At 38.5% G+C, this 27,196-nt stretch overlaps 1 protein-coding gene across 3 annotated transcripts in view; it reads left to right on the forward strand.

Moving 5' to 3' along the window:
* Window positions 1-20,267, forward strand: part of LOC119735502 (mucin-2-like) — a 60,107-nt gene extending 39,840 nt beyond the window's left edge. Inside the window, exons 7-9 of one of the 3 annotated variants that reach the window (XM_038209210.1) lie at window positions 16,478-16,549; window positions 18,817-18,888; window positions 20,011-20,267. In XM_038209210.1, coding sequence (XP_038065138.1) covers window positions 16,478-16,549; window positions 18,817-18,888; window positions 20,011-20,090 — 224 coding nt within the window. In that variant the 3' untranslated portion in view covers window positions 20,091-20,267. Of the gene's footprint in view, window positions 1-5,511; window positions 6,982-16,477; window positions 16,550-18,816; window positions 18,889-20,010 lie in introns of those variants that run through there. The other 2 variants (XM_038209211.1, XM_038209212.1) reach the window with 2 other exon arrangements.
* Window positions 20,268-27,196: the final 6,929 nt, after the last annotated feature.

Consider the following 27,196-nt stretch of genomic DNA (forward strand, 5'->3'; position numbering starts at 1 on the left):
GTGTGTGTGTGTGTGGGTGAGCTTGTCTTACATACGCAGTGTGGACTTCCGAACAAAAGACGTCCACATAATGTAGGTAGCAGCGACGAAGTGTGGACTTGCCCACGTCCACACAGTGTTTCCCCATTTCTGGAAAACAGGTTTAGAGGCATTTTTGGGATAGGTTTATCGTAGCAGAATGAAGAGAAACACTAAAGGGAATCATTGAAAAAAAATTGGGTTGTAAGAGTTTTCACAGTTTGAGAAAAATGAGTTTTTCCACTGGTGTTCCTTAACTACACGAAAAGAAAGGAAAGTCCACACTAGGTATGTGAAACAAGTCTGTGTGGGTGGGTGGGTGGGTGGGTGTGTGTGTCCGGACAAATCTTGTCAGCGCGATAAGTTGAGAAATACTTAACATATGAACTTCAAATTTGGTTTGTGGATTTTTCTTGGTAATCCTAAGAAGCCTTTTGCATTTGGGGCCAAAAGGCCAAAGGTCAAGTTCACAGTGGCTAAAACAATAGAAATCTTGTCAGCGCGATAACTCGAGAAATACTTAACATATGAACTTCAAATCTGGTTTGTGGATTGTTCTTGGTAATCCTAAGAAGCCTTTTGCATTTGGGGCCAAAAGGCCAAAGGTCAAGTTCACAGTGGCTAAAACAATAGAAATCATGTCAGCGTGATAACTTGAGAAATACTTTACATGTGAACTTCAAATTTGGTTTGTGGATTGTTTTTGGCAATCCTAAGAAGCCTTTTGCATTTGGGGCCAAAAGGCCTAAGGTCAAGTTCACAGTGGCTAAAACAATAGAAATCTTGTCAGCGCGATAACTTGAGACATAATTAACATGTGAACTTCAAATTTGGTTTGTGGATTGTTCTTGGCAATCCTAAGAAGCCTATTGCATTTGGGGCCAAAAGGTCAAGGGTCAAGTTCACAGTGGCTAAAACAATAGAAATCTTGTCAGCGCGATAACTTGAGAAATACTTTACATGTGAACTTCAAATTTGGTTTGTGGATTTTTCTTGGTAATCCTAAGAAGCCTTTTGCATTTTGGGCCAAAAGGCCAAAGGTCAAGTTCACAGTGGCTAAAACAATAGAAATATTGTCAGCGCGATAACTTGAGAAATACTTAACATGTGAACTTCAAATTTGGTTTGTGGATTGTTCTTGGTAATCCTAAGAAGCCTATTGAATTTGGGGCCAAAAGGTCAAGGGTCAAGTTCACAGTGGCTTAAACAATAGAAATCATGTATTTATTCTGAGATTATAGGGATTAGGGATTAATTCATATAAAACCTACAGAAGACACTGATGCTGTCAATGAATGTTCCATGTGACTAAGGTACATGTAAGTTGATGTTAAAAGAGTGGTGTTATGTCATGGGAACTGTCAGCGTTGCGGGGCATTTGTGTTTGTAAACACACCTGACTTGTTTTTTTTTAGAGTCTATAGAGTCTTTAACACTCCCAGTTATCCCGTTATGGCTGTAGCATTGTGTCAGCCAGCTATTGTTCAGAGCTGCCATAATGGACTGGTTGTTTTGAGCTGGCACAATGCTGCCATTCCTGGAGGTCATGTACTCTTTGCCAAAATTGTTCTATACATATTGATCTCCATGTGTCAAGTCTGAAAAGAATAGACGTTATGTGTGCATGTACATTTGTAAGTTTGTCTGAAGCCCAATATACTTAAACAAGCTGATTTACCCGATCATAGATCGGGTAGGGCGTAGTGTTGAAGATGAAAATGTGGGGAGTTAAATGTAAATGGGGGATATAGTTGGGGCATGGTTGGGGAGACATGCAAAGATAGAAAAGAAATTTCTGTGGTGTGATCTGAGGCAATTTTTGACCACTAAAACCAATTTGAGCAAAAGATCATCTTGTAAAGTTTTGAGTTTTGGGCAGTCGCATTTGGAAAACGTAGTGAAAAGGTTACTGAGTACACAGGCGAAGGCTGATTGTACAGTTTTGACAATAAATCATAATGCAATAAAACGTGAAGGTGTCATTTGAAATGAATTGGTTGAGTGTTACCATAAAATTACAAACGGTCTGAATCATGGAGGAAGGTAATTAAGTTTCAGTATTGGACTCTTCAACAAACGTAAACTTGAACTTCTTACAATTTGCGAGACCGTCTGCGAGGAAAAAGTCGAATCAACTTTTTTTCAAGTTGGTTCAACCATCTAGCAAGTTTTACTCGGCCTCCGAGAAATGTTTGCTCAGTCCTGAAAGGATCCGGTGAGACCGCGGTCTCCCACCGACGCCAAAATGGCTCCACGTCCGTGGAAAAATGTGGAGGGTGTCTTCCGCCGGGTCGGACACTTTTTCGTCAATTTTATTGTGACTGTGTTTAAGATCGCGATATTTGAAGCATGCCAAACAGGCCCCCGAAATTATAGCCCGACACTGAATTATACGTGGCGGGCAGCGAACTCACAAAGCTATTGGTGGAAGCATGGAGCTGTACACACACACGATGGAAGCGACAGAGCACTCTCGTCACATGCTTGTGCTTCAAATAGCGAGCACCGTAGACTCAACCTCTTTTCCAGGGTGTGGAGCAGGCTGCAGTACGTGTTGCCATCGACGGTTTTACGCATAGCCCGGAAATACTACGCAGTGTAGACTTTCGATTGGGCAGATCGCGCAAGGCATACTAATGTGTAGGTCAGACCGCGCAAGGCATACTTATGTTTAGTCATTCTGAGTATTCGTTGCACTCAGCGCAGGGGCGGCGGCAAGCAAAGCTAAAGAGTAGGGACACTTCGTGGCCACGCACCATGGACAAAAAATATTTTACCAAGGTCACCCCATACAACTGTTTGGTGAACGCTTTTGCAGAACGGCCGAGTATAACACGTAAACGGAACCCCTACGTTGACCTCGCTGACCTCGCTGACCTCGCACAGTCTAGACTCGCAGAAAAGCCAGCACGGGGGCGGCCAGGCAGTCAACGTGAAAGCGCACACGACGGCAAATTCCTGTGCAAAACGAAGTCACGAAAAATCGACGAAACGGATGGCCGGTCCGTACGGGAGAATCAGGACGACCCGAAGTGTCCGACCCGGCGGAAGACACCCTCCACATTTTTCCACGGATCTCGGATCCTTTCAGGAGCAAACATCGTCTCGGAGGCGAGTAAACTTCTCTCTTATACTTTAAGTATTGGGCTTCGGACAAACTTACATGCACACATTGCGTCAGTATTCTTTTCAGACTTGACACATGGAGATTAATATGTGTAATAAAATGTCAAACTTTGCAGAATAATTCAAAATCATGTTAAAGCTCACGCCAGTCTCCCCCCCCCATCTTTTCCCCTGTAGACAACTGCATGTAAACAACATTCAGGTACATGTACATGTACCTCAAATTCGCATGCTGAAAAGAGCCTACCGTAATTTAAATTATAAACTAAAATCCTTGGCCTGAATTATTGAAAATCCATTAAAAATGAGCATTGTAACTGTTAATTTCGTTAAAAAGGTTACTTATTTCAGCTTGGTCCATTAACAGTGGCCATCCCCAAACCCGGTCATTATCATGCATTATGAAGACCGCGGATCTTCACACTGTTACATGTACAGGTATGGTATGTACCGGTACATGTAGCCTGAATTATTCCAAAACCTAAAAGATTTCTTTGAATTACAGTATACATGTACATGTACTCTATCAAGTCATGTACAAAAAAACAGAAATTGCCTTTGCAGATACACTGTACATGTACATGTATGTATTTAGGAACAAAGCGTTAATTTTCTTGTATATTGCCAAGCTTGCTTATTATGTACCGGTACGTGAACGCAAATGGTTGTGTTCATTTACAAACCCACATTAACATGTACACTCTGTACGTACTGTACGTAGCACAAATCCATGTTTATTTCCAGTGGAAAGATAATCAGAGAATTCACATGCTCATGACTCACATACGTGCATACACATCATTAATGTTTCATACAGCGCGCCATTCCTAATCAATTCCTCACAAAATGCGAGTATGCATAGTTTATATACTGTATACATTTACATAAATGTAGCATACACACACATGCATGTGCACGCATATTGTACGTTTAGACAGACACAAGTTGTATCAATGTGAACGTGCACTACGACACAATGAACTGAGATCAGAGTGCAAAATAAATAGGCCCATTTCAGACATGGGTACATGTACACATGTGCACAGCATTTGTCAGAAGGAGGGGGGTTCAACTTGCACAATATTTAGGGAATAATAGTGTGAAGAACCGGTCTTCATTGCGTGATAATGACCGGGTCTGGGGATGGCCGCTGTTAATGGACCAAGCCCAAATTAGTTCAATGGTATTTGATTTAATTGTATGACAAATCATCAACAAATATGGACTTTGGTTGCATTTCCTGCTCTTTGCCTGTGTATGTAATTCCCCTGTTTTGTGTGTTCTATGACCTTGGTGATCTTTCCACCAAGTTTCCTGGCTACCAAGCCTTTCCTTCAATAACTCCATTTTCAAATGTAATAAATGGTGATGTATGCAGTTAACCGGTACATCTCAAAAAGTACATGAAAAGCAGCCATGTATAGACAGGTGTACATTGTAAGTGTACATGTACATTGTGTACACTTGTTGTGTACACTTGTTTTGTGCGCTTCATCTGTGCAGAGCACCATACTTTGTAGTTAGTCCAAGTGCAGGTACCGGTACAACTGATTATTTTGCATATACGTGTATGTATGGCTCTCTATACATCCATGCACATTGATCTAACGTTGGGGATGGGGGGCAGCTAGGCAAGTGCCCCAGTGAAGTTCCCCTGCCCCCATTTAAATTCTTGAATTGCACAAAACTGGTTGCCTTCAGTTCCCCCTCTTGAAAAAAATGGTGCACCTCCAGGTGTGCCCCCGTAGAAGTTTAAGGCCAGTTACGCCGTTGGTAACAATATCAGAAAGGTATCACTTAACAAGTAATTCCGATCGTCGTATTGACACCAGCATGCTCAAATGTAATATTTTGCTAAGACAAATTTAAGGGCTGAATCCATTACTTACATGTACATGTATGCACATAGAATAGCTGTTAATGTATTCACAAGTTTGCATTTGTGTATAACGCCCTCTGTCAGATGACTTTTGAGGACACAACTGAGCCACGAACAAACACACATTAGCACATGTAAAATCCCTTCATGTCAGACATCTTTGGACGATATTTTCTGAGAATCGTTTGAGGTTTTGTCTCTTTTGAGACCCAACAAACTGAAATAAGAGGGAAAGGATGCAAGGAGGTAAAATTAGAGACACTTATAATTCTTGAGAAGAAAGTGCAAACCATATATTTGATTCATTTTATAGATAATTCTGCGATCAGTTTTGACATTCTGTAGCTCAAAATTGAGTGTGATTTTCGTATATGTTTAACCATTGAATTTAGGAATTTGGACTATGTGATGATTTATGTACGATGCTTTTATAATTCATGTAATACTCTGTGAACTTAAGGATATTTACTTTGTTTATACATTCACAGTTTTCACGAAGCCACTGCGGATTATTTCACAAGCCAGTGCGAATCATTTCATGGAAGACTTGCGAATCATATCGTCATGATCATCAATCATTTTCATGGAATAAATGCGAGAAAGAACTTTGTTGTTATAATCAACGGCTTCTGTAGAGACCCTTGTTTACTCCTTAGTCACCGACCTTTGACCTAGATGTGACCTGTGACCCCCTGCGAAACCCCTAGTAGTAGCACTACGACACCTAAAAGACTGCACCTCGAAATTGATTTAGTGCTGCCGCTACAATAGCTTTGGAGTTTGAAGCATGTGTTTATAGTATACCGGTACATTATCCCAGTGCAGATTCAACGATGGATTGGTTTGCTAGCTTGTTGTTCAACTAAAAAATCCAACAATTCAGTTTTTCTGCTTTACAATATTGTTGAATTAAAAGAGTGTGTTAAATAGGATGACATACTGGGAATATGAGATGTTCTCAGTTACATGTACATGGTTTGATGTTTACCAGGGAAAGCCCATCGATACGTCCTGTGAATATAACTTTTTTGCATTAAGCAAGGACAGTTAAATGTGTCTACAAAATGGTGTTCCCAGTCAATTTCGAAAGCATGCATCTATAAAGAAATGCTAAAGATTTTGAGACGATCCCTGAAAGTACACTTATACATTACGAGAGTACCAGTACATCATTGTGTGATTATGCATTCCCCCTTGCAAACACATGAAGTGTGTAAAGTTGTTGTTGTTGTCTGTCATATTTCCTTCTTTAAGTAATAAAGTTGGTATAGGTAATACAACATAATTACATGTTAAAAGGATTTTCATTCAACTTAACTCATAAATTGGTTTGCTTCCCATTCAAAAAGAAATTGCTCACAAGTTCAATCCAAGTTATCTTTTCAAATTATCATGGGAAATATAGGTTAAAGTGATAAATAAGTTGGGGAGTCTTTGAATGAAACAGGTTTTTTTTTTAAAATGACTTTTGTAATGCATAGTGAATTGCAGTGAATACACAAGGATCGAGGTGCAGGCTGTTAAAAGACAATCTGTTCAAATAATTATTTGAAACAGGAAATCAAGATGGATGGTCAGACAGATTAAATGTAACTCCATCCTTCCTGAAAAACTGAGTCCATCATAACCGACAGTGTGCAATCCATGCTAAAAAAAGGTATTTGTACAATAGTACTCGCATATTAATCTGAAAGTAAAGTACATGTATATTGAATAATTGCAAGGGTTCACTGTCCTGTATTCACCACAGAAACAGATCAAAGACAACCAAAAACCTGAAAGCTTTGGACAGAATGTTAATGAATTCAGTGAAGCCATTTATGGTGTACCAGCTGATTTACCGATCATAGATCGGGTAGGGCGTAGTGTTGGGGATGAAAATGTGGGGAGTTAAATGTAAATGGGGGATATAGTTGGGAGACATGTAGTTAAAGTAAAGCAATTTCTGTGGTGTGATCTGAGGCAATTTCTGACCACTGAAACCAATTTGAGCAGAAAATCATCTTTTAAAGTTTTGAGTTTGGAGTAATTGAATCGGCTACATGTATTCTGAGCAATAGAATCAGTCGCATTTGTGAGGCAGTCGCATTTGGAAAACATAGTGAAAAGGTTACTGTAGTACACAGGCGAAGGCTGATTGTACAGTTTTGACAATATAAATCATAATGCAATTAAACGTGAAGGTGTCATTTGAAATGAAAATGTTGAGTGTACCATAAAATTACAAACGGTCTGAATCATGGAGGAAGGTCATAATTAAGTTTCAGTATTGGACTCTTCAACAAACGTAAACTTGAACTTCTTACAATTTGCGATACCATCTGCGAGGAAAAGGTCGATTCAACTTTTATTCAAGTTGGTTCAACCATCAATATGAGAGCAAGTTTTACTCGGCCTCCGAGAAATGATTGCTCCTGAAAGGATCCGAGACCACGGCTTCACGTCCGTGGAAATATGTGGAGGGTGTCTTCCACCGGGTCGGACACTTTTTTGTCGATTTTTTTTTGTGACTGCTTTTAAGATCGCGGTATTTGAAGCAATGCATCAATCCTTCGTTGATCCCAAACAGGCCCCTGAAATTATAACGCGACACTGAATTATACGTGGCGAGCAGCGAACTCACAACGGTCAGCCTTGGTGGATAAAACACATGATGGAAGTAACAGAGCACTATATCACGTCATATGCTTGTGCTGCAAATAGCGAGCACCGTAGACCCAACCTCGTTTCCAGGGTGTGTAGCAGGCTGCAGTATGCGTTGCCATCGATGGTTTTACGCATAGCTTGGAAGTACTACGCAGTGTAGACTTTCGATTGGTCAGACCGCGCAAGGCATACTAATGTGTGGTCTTTCTGAGTATTCATTGCACTCGGCGCAGGGGCGGCAAGCGAAGCATATGAAAGAATAGGGACACTTGATGGCCACGCTCCATGGAGAAAAAATATTTTGCGAAGGTCACCCCATGCTACTGTTTGGTGAACTCTTTTGCAAAACAGCGAAGTAGAACACGTAAACGCAACCCCTACGTCGAAGCCGCTGACCTCGCACAGTCTAGACACGCAGAAAAAAAGCCAGCAGGCGGCCAGGCAGTCAACGTGAAAGCGCACACGACGGCAAATTCCTGCGCAAAACGCAGTCACGAAAAATCGACGAAACGGATCGCCGGTCCGTACGGGAAAATCAGGACGACCCGAAGTGTCCGACCCGGCGGAAGACACCCTCCGCATTTTTTCGTGGAGCGATTGTGGCACCGCGGGAGCCCGCGGTCTTGGATCATTTCATGAGCAAACATCGTCTGGGAGGCCGAGTTAAACTCTCTCTCTTATATATACAGATATTACTAGGTTTTCTAATCACATCAAATGAAATCCCATTAGCAGGTCTTCAAATTCTTGAATTAATCAAAATACTGCATGACTGAAAAGGGGTGAGTTCAGTGTACAGTGTGGGGCGGTATCATAAGTCCGACGCCTCATAGGTCTGACGCCTCACAAGTCCGAATGAAGCGTCGGACTTATGAGGCATAACATTTATTTATTCCGCCTCATAAGTCCAACGCCTCTTCATAGGTCCCACTCGGAAAAAGGAGGCATTTAATTTGTCGGACCTACGAGGCGTCGGAGCTACGAGGCATCAGAGCTACGAGGCATCTGCGCTATGAGGCGTCAGACTTATGAGGCGTCGGATATACATGTATGACTTGGCTCGGACTTATGGGCCTTTATTTGGTTAGTGGATGCGATTTTGTCGGACTTATGAGGCGTCGGACCTATGAGGCGTTGGACTTACATGTATGAGCAGACCCCTACAGTGTAGCCTTGTAGGTCATAACTTTATGTTACTCCCAATTTCCTAGATAGTCAAATATGTCATTGCAGTTGAATTCTGTGACTTTGTGTTGTGCTGTAAACAGTCCCTCCATTTAGATTGAGGTTAATTTTCTCCACAGGAGTTATCTGACATTGCATGCTGTAAATAATTCTCACAGGATTAGTGAATATATCTTTAAGAGGTTAACAGTTGACAGTTAAAGTTTGTTTGACATGTTAACCACAATGTCCTCCTTATTTATTTGTGTATGGTCAGTCAGGTCAATGCACTGTCTGCTTGGTGTTTCAAGTCATGAGGTCACTGTTCACTGACCACAGGACTTTGTTTATTTTATAGACCTACTACAATATACATGTATATGTACCTGTTGTGTACATGTATTGCTCTACTGATACGGCACTGATGCATTTCAGTTTGTGACCTACATGTATATATTACATATGCATTGATTCCAGTATTTGTTGACCCTGTATGTGTCTAAAGAGACCTGGCCATTTGATGAGGTAATTCCTCTTCATTAAACTATATGCAACTGCAGGCATAGGGGTACTGTGACAATTTGTTCCATTATTCATGTCATTGGCTTTGTTATGGTGTTTGACCTTGTACATGTAGGCGACCTGATATGACCCAATTCACGCTGTAGCCAACCACAAGGCTATAATGCATAATTAATGAATGCCTACATGTAATTAATTGTTTTGAGCACGGCATTAATGGTATAGCGGTGGTGACTGAGAAAAAAAACCATGATGGTTCATATGGAGCAGTGTAAAATACAAAGATGGGGTTGATGGGGACTTTCAACCTTTCTAAAAATTTAGGCTCCTGATATTAATTTTCTGAGATGGTTCTATAATTCTGATGCTTTATATCAGCTCATGTAATATTTGCTTCCAAAACAAGATTTTTGCAGCTAATGAAACAATTACTTGTTCTTCTGTTTCTCTTAAAAAACTTCTGGTTTTAATCGTATTATCAACAGGGTTCCTTTATTTTTTTATGTTTTTTTCCAACCACATTGCAATCAGTCTGTAAATGCAAAAATGCAATGCACATGGAAAAAGTACTTCCTTCAATTTTAATAACAGATTATTGTAGTTGAAAGTTCACTTTTTTATATGTTGAGACAGGGTTGTTTGTAAGCGTCTCCAACTGAGTATTTTCTCTCTTTCGCGCAGCATATTAAGTGAAATATGATCAGTTTGTTTGTTCAAGTTCAAATTCTAGTTAGAAGGCACAGGGCTAAATTTTTCAAAACGTTTTTTAATGCATTTGATGTTGTCGAAAGAGATGTGTTATTATGGCCAGTTGTTTAATTTTTAAATCAAGAACGGATTTCACTCAATAAAGATATTTATGTTATTTCTTACCAGTACTGTTGCATGTAAAGGGCATTTTTCATGTTTAAAAAATTATGTTTTAAAACAGTTAAGAATGTTATAACTTGTTATTGCTGTTCAATAAATTTACACACACAAGTTAAAGATAAGTGTTTCTACTGTCATGACTGTCTGTTGTCTTCTTCCTTATTTAACTTCGAGCTCAGGAGCACAAAGTTACATTGGTATATTCTGTGTTCAGAAAGTGCTGTTGTCTGTATGGACACATACATGTAAAGTCGAACACCAAATAACAAGCTCCTTGGGACTTTACAAATTACCTTGTTATAGTTTTATTATCAGTAATGGAAAACAAAGGGGGGAAAAAGAAAAACAGACTTGGGGCCTAACATTTTCCTTGTTATAAGCAGGGGGGGGGTTCGACTTATTTTTTAGAAATTTGTATGATAACTGTTTTTTTTTGACAGAGCTGGGTTTGTTTGTTTTTGGACCCTCCCCCCTGGATCCGCACCTGACTGTTTAATATTTATGTAGTGGGACTCTTATACATCAAACATAATGCTGTAGAAAGTTCTAACAGTGAGGTTTTTGAAGATAAATGAGGCTGTAATAGAGTTTGATATCAAGGAAAGTACTGGGCGTTTTTACCCCTGATTTTGCCCGGGGTAAAAACGCCCACTCAAAAACATTATTAAGCAAATATAAAAAATAGATTTTAATATTGTAATCATTTATAATTATGTTATTAACCCTTCTTAGTATATATCAACTAAAGAATAATAAAAATATAAGATACTTTTTTTTATAAAATAAATTCAAGCGATATAGGCTAAACCTTCGACGGCCATTTTTAAAAACGTTTTTATGCCCCGCGGCAAAGCCGAAGGGGCATACTGTTTCCGCCTTGTCCTTCCGTGGGTGGGTGGGTGGGTGGCTGGGTATGTGAAACTGGGTTGGGTTGGGTTGGGTTGGGTTGGGTTGGGTTGGGTTGGGTTGGGTTGGGTGGGGGTGAGCTTGTCTTACATACGCAGTGTGGACTTCCAAACAAAACACGTCCACATAATGTAGGTAGCACCGACGTTGTGTGGACTTGCCCACGTCCACACAGTGTTTCCCCATTTCTGGAAAACAGGTTTAGAGGCATTTTTGGGTTAGGTTTATCTGTAGCAGAATGAAGAGAAACACTAAAGGGAATCATTGAAAAAAAATTGGGTTGTAAGAGTTTTCACAGTTTGAGAAAAATGAGTTTTTCCACTGGTGTTCCTTAACTACACGAAAAGAAAGGAAAGTCCACACAAGGTATGTGAAACAAGTCTGGGTGTGTGTGTGTGTGTGTCCGGACAAATCATGTCAGCGCGAAATACTTAACATATGAACTTCAAATTTGGTTTGTGTATTGTTCTTGGTAATCCTAACAACCCTTTTGCATTTGGGGCCGAAAGGGCAAGGGTCAAGGTCACAGTGACTAAAATAAAAGAAATTTTGTCAGCGCGATAACTTGAGAAATACTTTACATATGAACTTCAAATTTGGTTTGTGGATTGTCCTTGGCAATCCTAAGAAGCCTATTTCATTTGGGGCCAAAAGGTCAAGGGTCAAGGTCACAGTGGCTAAAACAAAAGAAATTTTGTCAGCGGGATAACTTGAGAAATTCTTCACATGTGAACTTCAAATTTGGTTTGTGGATCGTTCTTGGTAATCCAAATAGGCCTATCGCATGGGGGTCGAAAGGTCAAGGGTCAAGGTCACAGTGGCTAAAACAATAACAATCTTGTATTTATTCTGAGATCATAGGGATTAGGGATTAACTCATATAAAACCTACAGAAGACACTAATGCTGTCAATGAACGTTCCATGTGACCAAGGTACGGTACGTGTAAGCTGATGTTAAAAGAGTGGTGTTATGTCATGGGAACAGTCACAGTTGCGGGGCATTTGTGTTTGTAAACACACCTGACTTGTTTTAAATATTTTTTTCAACAGCACCTAAGTACCCTTCAAATATGTTAATGAATTTTATTCTTTTTATTATTAGTTTTTATCTACATTGTACTTATTAAAAATATATTCCATTGAACAATTCATCTTGTCATTTTTTACTAGCAGTGGAAACAAATCAAGTGGGCTTTTTTACCCCATGGGCGTTTTTACCCCAGTTTACCCTATAACTTGTCTGGTTTGAATTCTTTTTGAAAATATCAGCTATGTATATATCGCTTTGATCGGATGTGGCAAGATTTTTGTGTGAGTTCAGTTGGTATTAGTATTTGGTCAGTCATTTACTCCCTTCAGCCCTTCAGACTGAAATGATTGGATTTTTTCCTACGATTAAATATGTTGGTTTTGATGGACAATACATTAGGGCCTATATGGGAACACTCCATCATAAAAAACCTTTAAAACGAAAAATGACATGCTAGTATTTACCATAGACATCGGAACATTGTAAACATGGCTTCTTTTTTTTTTTTTTTAATATCTGTAAACAGATTGTCTTGATTTCCAATGACTCATGGTTCATGTGGTTTAAAGTACCGGTACATGTGGGCGTTCTGTTGTAAATCTGGTATTGGTTTCAGAATGATGAAAGAGGAAACTGAATTTCGAAAAGGCATTGGAACATTGATAGGGCGACACTGCATTGGAAGGTGTAACCAAAAATGTATTTTATATGCATGTGCTAAAAATAAGCTATATTATTATTTAAGCCAGTTTGTTGTTGTGCTCAGTGGAAATCTCTCTGCTTTTATAGTGTTCCAGATTTTGAAACCGATTAATTTACAGAATTGAAAGACCACCAGAAATACATTAAAAGGAAATGTTAGGCCTATTGGGTGGTATTTCACTAAGGAGCATGGTCAATTATCCAGACTTTACAGGAACATAAAACCGAACATGAAAACCTCAGACTCAGAGAATGTGGTCAGCATGTGACCCACTAAAGGGTATCGGCAGTTGCCCAAAAATGTGAAAATAATTATGTGCAATAGATGCATCAGAGAAATATATTTCATTATGGACATATTTTTAGTTTTGGGGATTATATTTCCTGATGCATAACAACTCTGTTTAGATGAAAACAAATGTATCATCAGTGGTTGTCAGGCAACTGGCTACACAAACAGCCTACATATGCTGCAGTAAAGTATTGCGAGTCATTGTTCATCGTTGCAGCTTTATCCCTCACTGCTCACAGACGCTGTACCAAGCCAAAGGTCTGTGTGTTTATGCATAATTTATATGAACAACACCCAGTCTGGGAGCCAAAGGGACTTTCCCCAGCATGAGGTTATCCGATGACATCATGGCCTGGACTGGTTCCGGCCCCACAAACCGCATTGAATAGAGGGACCGGGAACCAGTGGCATTGTACCTAGGAAAGGTCAAGGGTGAAGTTTATTATAGCTGCACTTGTATTATGCATGAATAGTATGACTGTGTTTGTATATAGAATCATTATAAAAAATTAATAGGGTACAATGTGTCACGTCCAACCAGCCATCTCCGAGCAGCAGCATGGTTTCATCTCTGGCAGAGATTGCTCCACCAATCTAATCATTATTGCAGGAGGCTTACCATGCTGTTGAACGGAGGGAGCAGTTGGATGTTATCTACACTGATTTCTCCAAGGCCTTTGATCGTGTCAACCATGATTTTCTCTTGTATAAACTCTCATCCTACAATGTTCATCCAGGTATTCTTCTATTGCTACGTATCTACCTTTCTGGAAGAAAACATAAAGTTATTGTTGACGGTCATTGTTCAAAGTGGAATACCGTGCCCTCTGGTGTTCCCCAAGGCTCTATTTCAGGGCCTATTCTATTCACATTATTCGTTAATGATATCACTCAGCGCTTAAGCAATAAGTGTTTACTTTTTGCTGATGACTTGAAGGTTTTCCCGCAGGATTGGTTGTCCTGAGGATGCATTCTCATTACAGGGTGACTTAGACAGAATCATGTCTTGGTCTTCAACTTGGAAGCTATCCCTCAACATCAATAAATGTTGTGTTTTATCCCTGTCACTTAAGAAGAAACCCATCATTGTCACTTACACTCTAGGGGATAACATGCTTAATAGAGTCACTGTGCAGAAGGATCTTGGAATTGTTATTGACAACAGGCTGACCTTTGTTCCCCACATTGATTCAGTTATTAAAAAGGCTAATCGCAGGTTAAGGAGAATACACGAGAAAGTGTGGATTCGTAATTTAAGAATTCACGAGGCGCGAAGCGCCGAGTGAATTCGTAAATTAAGAATCCACACTTGCGAGTGTATTCTTCGACTTAAACCATTGCGTCAAAAGAAGTATTGGCATTAACAGTGAGTGGAGATGAAAAGACTAGGGATAAATGTTGCAACCTGCCGCCACTTCCGCGATTGTGTACAAAGTCTATGGAGAGTCAAGAATTTTTTTAAAAGTATTTCCTAACAAAATTGGAGATATTTCTCAGTCCCAGATTCATGTCTTATTATCATTTTTGGAATGAATCCCCTTCATTGAGATGATATATGGAGAAAAAAAGTGGCGTCAGGTTGCAACATTTGTCCCGACTCCTTCCGTTGACAAATTGATAGTTCAGACGATTATTTCTTTCTGACTCGAAGTAGGTTTTGCAGTGACGGCGAAGAATCTGACAGGGAAGATGCATTGATAATTTCGGAAGGGAATTTTCACGCAGACGGTCCTATTAATGCTCATTATAGAGAACAATTGTCTGACGTGTTCAAAGTGTGGATTCGTAATTCCGAATCCACACTTTACTAAAGATTCTTCGTTCCGAATCCACACTTTGTGACCAGCGTAACAGATTCGTAGTTCCGAATCCACACTTTTAACAATAGTGTGACGTCATAGCAATGGTTTAAGCCAAAGTAACTTTCGCTCACTGAGGAATGAACATGTTTTGCGTACCATGTATTGTTCACTTATCTCGCCCCATCTAGAGTATTGTACAGTAGTGTTTAACTCCATATCTGCTTATCAGGCTCACAGGATTGAAAGAGTCCAACAACGCTTTCTTAAGTTCATGTACAAGAATCTCAACAATAACAATGATGTTAATAACCTGGATTATCCTGATTTATGCGACATGTATAGACTCCCTACCCTGAAGCACAGAAGAGATGTCAATGATTGTATGTTTCTATATAAACATTTCCATAACTGTTATAATATTACAGATGCCAACCCATACAAGTTACATGCTCCAGCACGACGGACAAGGCATGCACACGAACACATCTTCCATGTTTTTTGCAACTCCTTTTAATATTTTTATACCGTCATCACTTCTTTTCAAATTTATTTTCTTTCATGTGATTTGTTTTTATTATTTTTATTTCCGTAACAAAACACTTGCTATCTTGTTTTTTCTTAGATAGTGTAGTTTTTTCTTACTTTTTTGTTCTGTTTTCTTTTGTTCAGTTTTGTTCTGTTCTGCTTGGTTTGGATTTTTGTTTTTTGTTTTGTTTTGTTCTGTCTTGCTCTGTTTTACTTTGTTTTCCTTGTCTTGTCTCGTTTTTGTTTTGTTTAGTTACGTTTGTTGTTTTGATTTACTCTCCTTTTTTTTCTCTTCTTTTTGTTATTTTGTTTTGTTGTTGTCTTTGTGTTTGTCTAAAGTATATGTGCGTTGTGTCTTCTGTTTTTTTTTTTATCCATTACTTTTTAGCATTTTATATATCTATATATGCATATCCAATGAAATCGTCTCCTATCACATAATTCACAGTGCTCGTTTCATCCCTATATACATATATTTTGATTTTAGTTTGTGTTTATAACATCAATATATATTTTTTATAATGATTCTTTTTGATCATATTTGTGTTTATATATATATATATATATATATATATATATATATATATATATATATATATATATATATATATATATATATATATATATATATATATATATATATATATATATATATATATATATATATATATATATATATATATATATATATATATATATATATATATATATATATATATATATTTAATAATTGTATAATACTTTTTAACCAGTCCTGTAATTGGCGGTTTGTTCTGCTGTTGGTTGTGGATAATAAATAAATAAATAAGTAAACAATTTTTATTCGGAAACTTGTTTCACCGCTCCCCCCCCCCACCCACCGATTGATGCCTGGGTCACAGGAATACAAAAGAATTTGATGGAAATACTTATTACATGGAGCTTTGCATGTTTGCTTTAACACACCAGTGTTATTAACATCATCATTTTATATCTGTATTGCATGAACTTACAGTCCCCACAACACCTCGTACAACACCTCCAGAACCAACACAACCAACAGGTACTGATGGCAAGCCCACAACAGGTAAATAAAAGAAACACACATCACATAACCACTCATAACTATCATTTTGCAAAGGCATTGGAAGCAGAATAGAGCCATATTGGACATTTTTTGATGTTACTCTTTAGTAACAAGCGGAGGCATTTGGGGGAAATAACCCATACGAGTGTGTAAGGAACGAGTGAGGCATTCGGAACCCCTTTGTTTTTTTTGTGAGAAGAAGTATAATCCTCCCAGGTTGCCCTTTTAGTCTTTCTGGAATTCAAGATGAGTATGATTACCTTGCATTATAGCAAGTTCAGCTTCCAGTGTCTATGCATCTACATTGAATGTGCTTCCATTGCGTACATACCTACATGTATGTTCTCCAATACCGATGTTCCCCAAAATCCTAACCCTATAACCCTAGCCCTAACCCTAACCCTCGCCCTTATCCTAAGGATTTTGGGGAACATCGGTATTGGGGAACATAGGATAGACCCCCTTCCATTAATGCTCATCATCTTGTGCAATCACGTACCGTAGCCCCTGTAGGCCAACTCCATACTAGTGTCACATCTGTAAAGTTGCATTTATGGTATAAATGTTGGGTTTTTATTTTCCCGTCCCCCACCGATTGACGCCTGGGTCACAGGAGTACAAATGAATTTGATGGACCTTTTATTTTCCACCAGAACAGGTATCTCATCTTTTTGAGTCCTATTTTAAAACCTTTAACAGCATCATAAATATATCAAAATATTAAAGATATGTAATTCAAAAGTGAAGGATAATTGCACAGTAGGCTTACAGTACAATATTCACTGTTTTAAAGTATTTGTGTACCGGATGGAAAATTACTACTTTTACGTAATTGGCATTTTCTCAGCAACCCAAAGTGTTTTTTTCATGATTTTTTTTTCTCAGTATTTGATACTTAATCTGATACCCAAAACATAAAAATCCACCAATCTCATCAATTTGCCTTTTTTTTAAGGCAAATGTTTGAGGGTTGCATTTTTTGGGTCACCCTGTATATATAGGCCCTAACAATAAACACCTTGTTGGTATGTTTAAAGTGGTTTTTAAATTTTATTAGGCCTATCTCAACATTTTAAACTTGTCATTTTTTGACTTAGCTAATGCACATAAATAAGATAGTCTGGATCCACGGTGACACAAGAAGTTACATCTAAATTTGTACTTCAAGACATTCATTTTTTACAATGTACCTTCCCAGAAGTATGTGATTCATTCCACCGGGTTGGGAAGCAGTGCATGTTACATCCATATATATTTGGTTATAAATATTATTAAAAGTATCAATGCATTCTAAACAATTGCTTAGCATAATATTTGTCTAAGGGTTTTTCAATATTTGAGAAAGTTTGCAATACCTCAATTGTGGATGTAACGGTGTAAAAATCACTCAATAGAAGTGTGACATTTGGGTTTTACACCGTGTAAATTTTACGTCCACACAACCAAGCTATCATCTCTGCTCTTTTTCTTATTGTGTTGCATGTATAGTAAGAAGTACGCAAAGTGAATTTGGGTAATGTTTTGCAGAAATTAAAAAAAAACAGGTACAAATGTCATATTTGGACGTAACACTGACACGGGTGTCAATGTTACGTCCAAAATAACATTTTTTTGCTCATATTTTTGGCAAAATACATTGAAATGATTTCAAACTTTCTGCAGTAGTGAAACATCCAACAACAAATATTATGTAGAGTAACTGCTAGCAAGGCATTCATGCTTTTCTTAATATGGTCATATGTCACACTTTGTTCCCCAACCCGGTGGAATGACCCAAGTACCAAAGTTTATGATTATTTTACTTACCAAAAAATATCTTTATCATGTCACCTGGCCTAACGCTAGGCTATTGCAAGAAGCTCACGACTCCAATAATGATCTCACCATGAATGGAATCACATGCAATGCGTCTCAAAAGATTATTTATGATATGCCCATTTCCCATGAAAATGTAATTGTATGGTAGGTAAACAATTTAATCATTAATTTAATCATTTAAACAATTGAGTCTTCCAAATTATACAAATAATTTATGCTGTCATCATTTTTGGAAAATGCTTTGCCAGTGCTAACAGCATCCAAAGGAACTTTTCTTCCTGTATAGATTTGTTGATTGGTAATTACTCATGCCAATTCAAGGTTGCAGTGCCAAGTCGGGGAAGATGTTATAAATTATACAATACAGTACATGGAGCTTTGCATGTTTGCTTTAACACACCAGTGTTATTAACATCATCATTTTATATCTGTATTGCATGAACTTACAGTCCCCACAACAACCTCTACAACACCTCCAGAACCAACACAACCAACAGGTACTGATGGCAAGCCCACAACAGGTAAATAAAAGAAACACACATCACATAACCACTCATAACTATCATTTTGCATAGGCATTGGAAGCAGAATAGAGCCATATTGGACATTTTTTTATGTTACTCTTTAAGTAACAAGCGGAGGCATTTGGGGGAAATAACCCATACGAGTGTGTAAGGAATGAGTGAGACATATTTGGAACCCTGAAGTATAATCCTCCAAGGTTGCCCTTTTAGTCTTTCTGGAATTCAAGATGAGTATAATTATCTTGCATTATAGCAGCTCCCAGTGTCTATGCATCTACATTGAATGTGCTTCCATTAATACCCATCATCTTGTGCAATCACGTACCACAACCCCTGTAGACCAACGCCATAGAATTTTCACATCTGTAAAGTTGCAGCTATGGTATAAAATTATGTTGGGTTTATATTTTCCCGTCGGTTAACGTGAGTTAAAATGACAGTCTGTTATGATGGTGGTCCGCTATGACAGGATTTTTGTTATGTTTTGTTTTTCAATTCTTTTAATACATGTACTAAGATTGACACTGTACAACAAATATTATGTAGAGTAACTGCTAGCAAGGCTTTCATGTTTTTTTTAATATGGTCATATGTCACACTTTGTTCCCCAACCCGGTGGAATGACCCACTTACCAAAGTTTATGATTATTTTACTTACCAAAAAATATCTTTATCATGTCACCTGGCCTAACGCTAGGCTATTGCAAGAAGCTCACGACTCCAATAATGATCTCACCATGAATGGAATCACATGCAATGCGTCTCAAAAGATTATTTATGATATGCCCATTTCCCATGAAAATGTAATTGTATGGTAGGTAAACAATTTAATCATTAATTTAATCATTTAAACAATTGAGTCTTCCAAATTATACAAATAATTTATGCTGTCATCATTTTTGGAAAATGCTTTGCCAGTGCTAACAGCATCCAAAGGAACTTTTCTTCCTGTATAGATTTGTTGATTGGTAATTACTCATGCCAATTCAAGGTTGCAGTGCCAAGTCGGGGAAGATGTTATAAATTATACAATACAGTACATGGAGCTTTGCATGTTTGCTTTAACACACCTGTGTTATTAACATCATCATTATATATCTGTATTGCATGAACTTACAGTCCCAACAACACCTCGGAGAACACCTCCAGAACCAACACAACCAACAGGTACTGATGGCAAGCCCACAACAGGTAAATAAAAGAAACACACATCACATAACCACTCATAACTATCATTTTGCATAGGCATTGGAAGCAGAATAGAGCCATATTGGACATTTTTTGATGTTACTCTTTAGTAACAAGCGGAGGCATTTGGTGGAAATAACCCATACGAGTGTGTAAGGAATGAGTGAGACATTTGGAACCCTTTGGGTTTTTTGTGAGAAGAAGTATAATCCTCCAAGGTTGCCCTTTTAGTCTTTCTGGAATTCAAGATGAGTATAATTATCTTGCATTATAGCAGCTCCCAGTGTCTATGCATCTACATTGAATGTGCTTCCATTAATACCCATCATCTTGTGCAATCACGTACCACAACCCCTGTAGACCAACGCCATAGAATTTTCACATCTGTAAAGTTGCATCTATGGTATAAATGTTGGGTTTATATTTTCCCGTCGGTAAACGTGAGTTGAAATGACAGTCTGTTATGATGGTGGTCCGCTATGACAGGATTTTTGTTATGTTTTGTTTTTCAATTCTTTTAATACATGTACTAAGATTGACACTGTACAACTATTTTAATCAGTAGAAAGAGATAAAGACTCAAATGTCAGTGGACGGTGCTGCCAAGCACCTTTGTTTTCAAATGAAGCCTCGCCCATTCCATCAACCGGCTTCAAGCACTAACCAATTGCTACAAAAGCTACCTACACGTAACCAGTGATAGGAGTAAATTAATGTAGACCAGAGCATGTCCATATAATCCAGTAAAATTTGATAAAATGCTTAGAATTTTTTTTACCGCTGGGGTTGGCATATCCTTTTTTGCCAAAATTGAAAGTCCCAAATTTGGCCCGGATTCCACGTCCACATTTCATTGACAAAATGGTGGCCTGTTGTTTGTAATGCTCAGACTGTTGCCCTCTACGTGCATACGCATTTACGTGTATGCTCGATTCTATTTAAGTAAAGGCACATTAACAAATGCTGCATGGTGTAAATAAGATTCAGTGACTAGAGATCTGGTGTATTTTCTGCCAAGTCGGTAAGATCAGTGGATTCCACTTAACTAGCACATGCTCTGGCCCAATTAACAGTTTTACCAACTACAGGGTTCACTTCAACAGTGGCATCTACCGGTACTACAGGATTCATTTCAAATGAACCATCAACAGTGGCATCTACCGGTACTACAGGATTCATTTCAAATGACCATCAACTACACCTGAGTTAGGTTCAACAGTGCCTTCAACTATAGGTTGGACCACACCACTGGTGCCCACTGGTATGCCTGCTGACCCATCCACTATAGGTTCAACAACATCATCAAATTCCACCACAGCTGGTCCACCAGTTTCAACTACACCACCATTTCTCAGATCAACTTCACCTTTACTGATCCAGTAAATTTGATCTTGTCTTCAATTTCCTTCATGGTGGTGACCTTCGTGGTGGCTCTTGTACTTCGCATATCGATGCATGCCCGCTCCTTTTTTAGAACTACATGTATGTTTTGTTAATTTTTGTCAGCTTGAAATGTGTCCAGGATTGATGCAGAGTCACATATTGGAGGATGCGTTCAAGACTCTCAATGTTTTCACTAAAACAAATTGCGGTCCGAATGACTGGAAACAGTCAAATTTGACAGCGTTCAGGATCAGCTGGATGCAAGTGGAGAAAAAAGGACTTTCAAGTTTTCATTTTCAGGACATTGACTAGGACATTTTGGGTCCTAGTCAGATCTAGTTGAAAGCTAAAACGACCAGCCTGTGTTTTTTCTGCACGAACTAAAATTCAAATCATGTTCTGCAAAAATACAGATACAAGTCTTTTGTGAACATGCCCTGAATACTTCGTTAATTAGTAATATTCTGAAATTGTATCCCACCCTCGACGAGTGTCATAGATCTGTTCCTGTGTTTGTTGCAGTTGGGTGTCGGTGTTTTAAAACTCGTCAACTTTTTTTTTATAGGATTTAAGATGCTGATGCTTAATATGGCACCCTTTTTAATGTGGCCTTACTTTTCCTGTTGCACGCAATAACATGTACAACACCAAGGCAGCTTAGTTTTTATCTGATGCACCTGCACGCTGATAGAAAAAGCAGCTTCAGTGCCGGTACTTCGTGAAAAAAAATATATAACAAGTCTTGACATGTCCACCTTAACAAATGCTCACAAGCATTTCAAGTTTAAACATTCTTTCCTCAAACCTTTGTTTGGAAACATTGATTAGATGAGAATCGTCAATATTGAAATATCCTTACGTTTCTTCAGGAATATAGCCAAAGTAGCCAAAGTCAGAAATTCTGACTGCGGACTTCCCCTTCACAGAGCCTATATCTTTAACCGCAGACGAAGAAGGAAGCAGAATAAATGTCATACTTCCTTCAAGACCGAGACCTTCATCGAAACCGTACTCCAATGTCTCCAAGGCTGGCTCCACTAATGGTGTTTCATTACATTAACCCTGCATGTTACCATGATGTCACTTAACAGTTCACGCAACATCGCTTTTGCATCCCATCTTGTTATGCAAATTAACATGCCACAAGCATTAGTGAAAGCCTAAATTAAGACAAGCAAGAGGCCTGTCTTAATTTATTAATCATTCCTCCCATTTTGTTTCAGTGATTCGGCAACCTTATGTTATCTTGTTCATCTACCCAGATAAATGCCATTCCTTACATTGTTGAAAACAAATAAATAAATATTTCTCGAGGTTGCCTCTGAGGCAGAAAACGCTGCTCCTTTGCTGGGGGTCTGCCCGTAATGCAGTATTAAACCAAGGGCGGATCCAGAACACAATTTTTTTTGGGGGGGGGGCAAAAAAAATATTTTGGTACCCAGAAAAAAATGGGTCAAAAAAATTACGGCGTGGGGTTCGGGGCCCGCTTAAGGGCCCCGAATTTTTTTGGGATTCTAGATGCTCTGTGGTGCGATCTGAGGCAATTTCTGACCACTTTAACCAATGTTTTTTTTTGGAGGAAAAGATAGTGGTGTACTCATTGCCTGCCTTTATTGCGATGTCACCAAACAAAAATTGGTTTTGTTTTTTTTTTGGGGGGGGGGCATGGCCCCCTTTGGCCCCTCCCCCTGGATCCGCCCTTGTATTAAACACCTAAGATGAATTCCAGTTTGACTTGAAAATGTTCTTCATCTAAGAACATAAAAGTAAATAAACAATCACATATTGACAGACACGTGATGTTCAGCAACTCGATTACGAAGACTCCTTAACATAAGGGTGAGTCATTCAGAATGTTTGGTTTTTTTATAACTTAGGTTTCAAACAATTTGTTATATATATATTTTTTTGCAAACATCACCAGTGGATTGATAAAAAAGCAGCTAAACAAAATTATCAACTCCAGGCAGTATTACGGGCATGAGATCTTTTAGACTTTTGAATCTGAGAGACAGACATTATTAGTATAGGAAGATATGCATCTTTGACACAGTTCCTTAATTTTCGGACTTGTTTAATAATTGACAATCTTATCTCTGGTATTACAAAAAAATAATATTCTTTTTAATTAAAAAACTCATTTTATATAAATTAATGAAAATTCAGTTAGGCTTAACACAATTTGTAGAAAGCTTATAACATTTTTCAAATCTTTCATGCCACAGTTGCAGATCTTGAGTACTATTTAAAAAAGAATTGACATTTTTATGAAAATGCTTTCCATGCAACTGAAAAACAAACGGAAATCAAATCTGCAAACCTTGGAATTAAAGAAATAGCTTGTTTAGAATCTCTTTTGAACACTTGTTTTCTGTTCTGTAATTGCAGATTTTGGTTCAACGGAAACAAATATGAAATTAGGTGAGTAAACACCTGACATAAATATCTTAACGGTAAAGGTAGAAATGCGAAAAATGGAAATCTCTTTATTTTTTTTTAAGTTGGATAATGCGAAATCATTTGAATTTTCCAGTCTTTCATCATTTATACGTAACATTTCTTCATCAACTGTACATGTACATGATGTATGTGATGGATGTTTTATGTATCGGTATGTAGACCATTTGGGACTTCTATGAACTATTAGAAGACTGATTGGATAATTAGAAAAATTAAACAATTCAAATTATTTCACATTGCTGAAACTGGTAATTTCTTTCTGAAATATTGATTTGTGCAACCTAGTGTTGGGGGTATTTGCTCAACCTAGTGTTGGGGGTATTTTGACATGTGTTTGAAGTTCATTTTTAAAAAAGGGCTATTTAAGAGCTAAGTTGCTTTGAAAAAAACATGCAGTAAAAAAACCTGAACCAATCGACAGCTAATATTCATGGAAGGTTCTATAAATTTGCTTTTATAAAAATGCATTTGCTACACTCTCATTGTTTTCTTACAAAGCTCGCAATAAAACCATATTTTCGTCCATGAAAAGAAAAGTAAATATGATTTGCGTAAAATCATTTAAATACATGCATGTACATGTATACAGCTTCCACACTAAATAAACGATAACAACAGTTTTAGTAACAATTATCATTAAATGCAGCTTTCCTGGGGAGAATATTTAAGATTATTTGGTTGAAGAAAGTTATGACGATTTGCCATTTTTAGATTTTTTTTTTTAAACTGCTTTGTGGTCATACCCCCCCCCCCCCAAAAAAATGTACACTGAAATATACGACGCATCAAACCATGCTCAAAACAGGCGTATACATGGATCAACAACATCATAGTATCAAAGGTCGCAGATTAATATACATGTAGGCTCACTTAGTAACCGAGGATAAACACAAGTAAACATTTGAACGCAGTAGGCCCCACACGGCGGATAGACTTTGGTCATGTTCAATAGGTTTACACAACATAATTTTAAGGTGTGCTTTCTAAAGGTCTAACGTCACCAGAAAATGATTAAAAAAATATAAAAGCTCTAGGTTTTTACAGTACGTACGAACACTGCCCTCTATCTTTTGCCATGAAATAGTTATTGGCAATACTCAATCCAATGGCCTTGCATGCATACAATATTATACATGTAGGTACTTCTGATCCTCATGGAATATCGCATCAATCATAGCATTTGTATATTCATGAAATGTCAGCTTCCATTAACAAAAACCGGGTGGTAGGATAGTAATTAACATGGTAAAAAAAAATGTAATCCATAATTATGCTGAAAAGGGGACTTTTTTGAAAAACAGTGAAGATCATCTTAAAAATGAATTGCTGTTGTTGTGACAATGGCTTTAAGTACATAGTAGGCTAGATTAAATTCCATGAAGTATTGTTCTCGATACAATTAATTGAACTGTTGACTCATTCTATTGAGGCAAAAATGACAATTTTTTCCAATTCAGAAACATGCCTGTAGCTGTGTGATAAAATATGTCAGGTGTTTACTGCCGTTTGTTTCCGGAAATATGGAGACATAACATGTAACATGATTTGTTTTTATCTAAAGTCACAACAGCCATAGAAACTGCAACTTTATTATAATGTAACGAAAATGCAAGTCATGATTAATTTCCAGTTAGCACACTTTATTCTTCACTCTGATAAGATACAGGTTCCTTTTATAAACTTAATTGATAGGACTTACGGAAGATAAGAAGATAAGTTTAAAGTTAATAACTTGTATTTCAATGAGAAGAATTAATGCCAATACAGTTGACTGTGTACTGATAATAGGTCCTACGATAATCTAATGGTAGAATAACTGCTAAATGAAATGACTTGTACAAGTTTAATTCATCGAAGCTTTATAGGTCAAGACGCTATGATTATTATGAATAAGAATATTATTTGGCGCAGTGGTTTATGGCCAATCAGAGCATTGCAAGAGACATATTGTTATGATGCGCTAGCTCCTTGCGTTATGTACGCGCCCAAACGCTATAAAAGACGAGCCAAGTCGGGGCTCGGTGTTCAGATCGTGACTGGTTCTGGCCCGGTGAGGAAGTTCACCCAGAATAAGGAGCGCGTCGTACTCAACGTTCGATTGCAATGCACATTGGCGCTCCGCCTCATCGTTATCCACATAGACATTAGATAATACGCATCGGGCACGGTGTGTGCCAACAGTATTGGAAGACAATAAAACCGTTATCATTATTTGAAGAACAACACGATCTCTCCAGTCAGAATTCTTGTCTAGTCTCTAGTCATTTAGTACTTGAACCAGTGATTTCGCGCCCGTTACATTTGGTGGCAGCGGTGGGATCGGACTTCAACGGAGGTATTGTACACGCTACCAGAACGACAAAAGAAGATGAATACTTCTGATCAAGAAATCCAGTTCGGACCCACCGCCGGGGCGGGCCGTTCAAGTACGCCAGAAGATGACACCATACATAGTTCACCGGCATTGGGCGGTGATGGTGACGGTTCATTTCAACGTGAACGACGAGAAATTAACCCGATGAAGGAAGAAAACGAGAGGTTGCGGCGGTAACTTGCGGCAATGGGCACTGCCGATAATGAACGACAAGAACCGTCACCGTACAACATGAAACGACAAGAACCATCACCGTACAACATGGAACAACAGAGATCGACACAGAACAACATGTCAGCCCTGTCTGGCAATAAGCCGAGAGTTCGGCCAGCGACGTATGATGGTATGAGCCCCTGGGAAGACTACCTTGTGCAGTTTGAGCTATTGGCTGAGCTCAACGGGTGGAAGGCACGGGAGAAGGCGATGTACCTGGCCGCTAATCTACGGGGCGCAGCACAGGCCGTGCTGGGTGACTAAGATGTCACTAGACGACGAGATTATAACGCCCTCGTCACGGCACTCGGTCGACGATTTAGCCCCGACAACCAGACGGAGATGTTTCGTGTTCAATTAAAGAACCGAACGAGAGGGCGAGATGAGAAACTTCCCGAGTTGGCCCAGAGCATAAGACGGTTGACACGACGGGCATACCCAACAGCACCCTACGAGCTACAAGAAACACTAGCGAGAGAGCATTTCATGGATGCTCTAGATGATGCTGACATCCGTTGGCGAGTGTTTCAGTCCAGGCCGATCAACATTGATGATGCTGTGAGAGTTGCCATTGAGTTTGAGGCATTTCATACGGCAGAGAGACAACGGGGCCAAATAAGACGGTCAGCACCGGCTGCCAGAGTGATATCCTCTGACACGACAGATACAACAGCCGCACAACCACTG

This window comes from Patiria miniata, unplaced genomic scaffold (genome assembly GCF_015706575.1).
Source record: "Patiria miniata isolate m_02_andy unplaced genomic scaffold, ASM1570657v1 HiC_scaffold_29, whole genome shotgun sequence".
In the NCBI taxonomy this organism is placed as follows: domain Eukaryota; kingdom Metazoa; phylum Echinodermata; class Asteroidea; order Valvatida; family Asterinidae; genus Patiria; species Patiria miniata.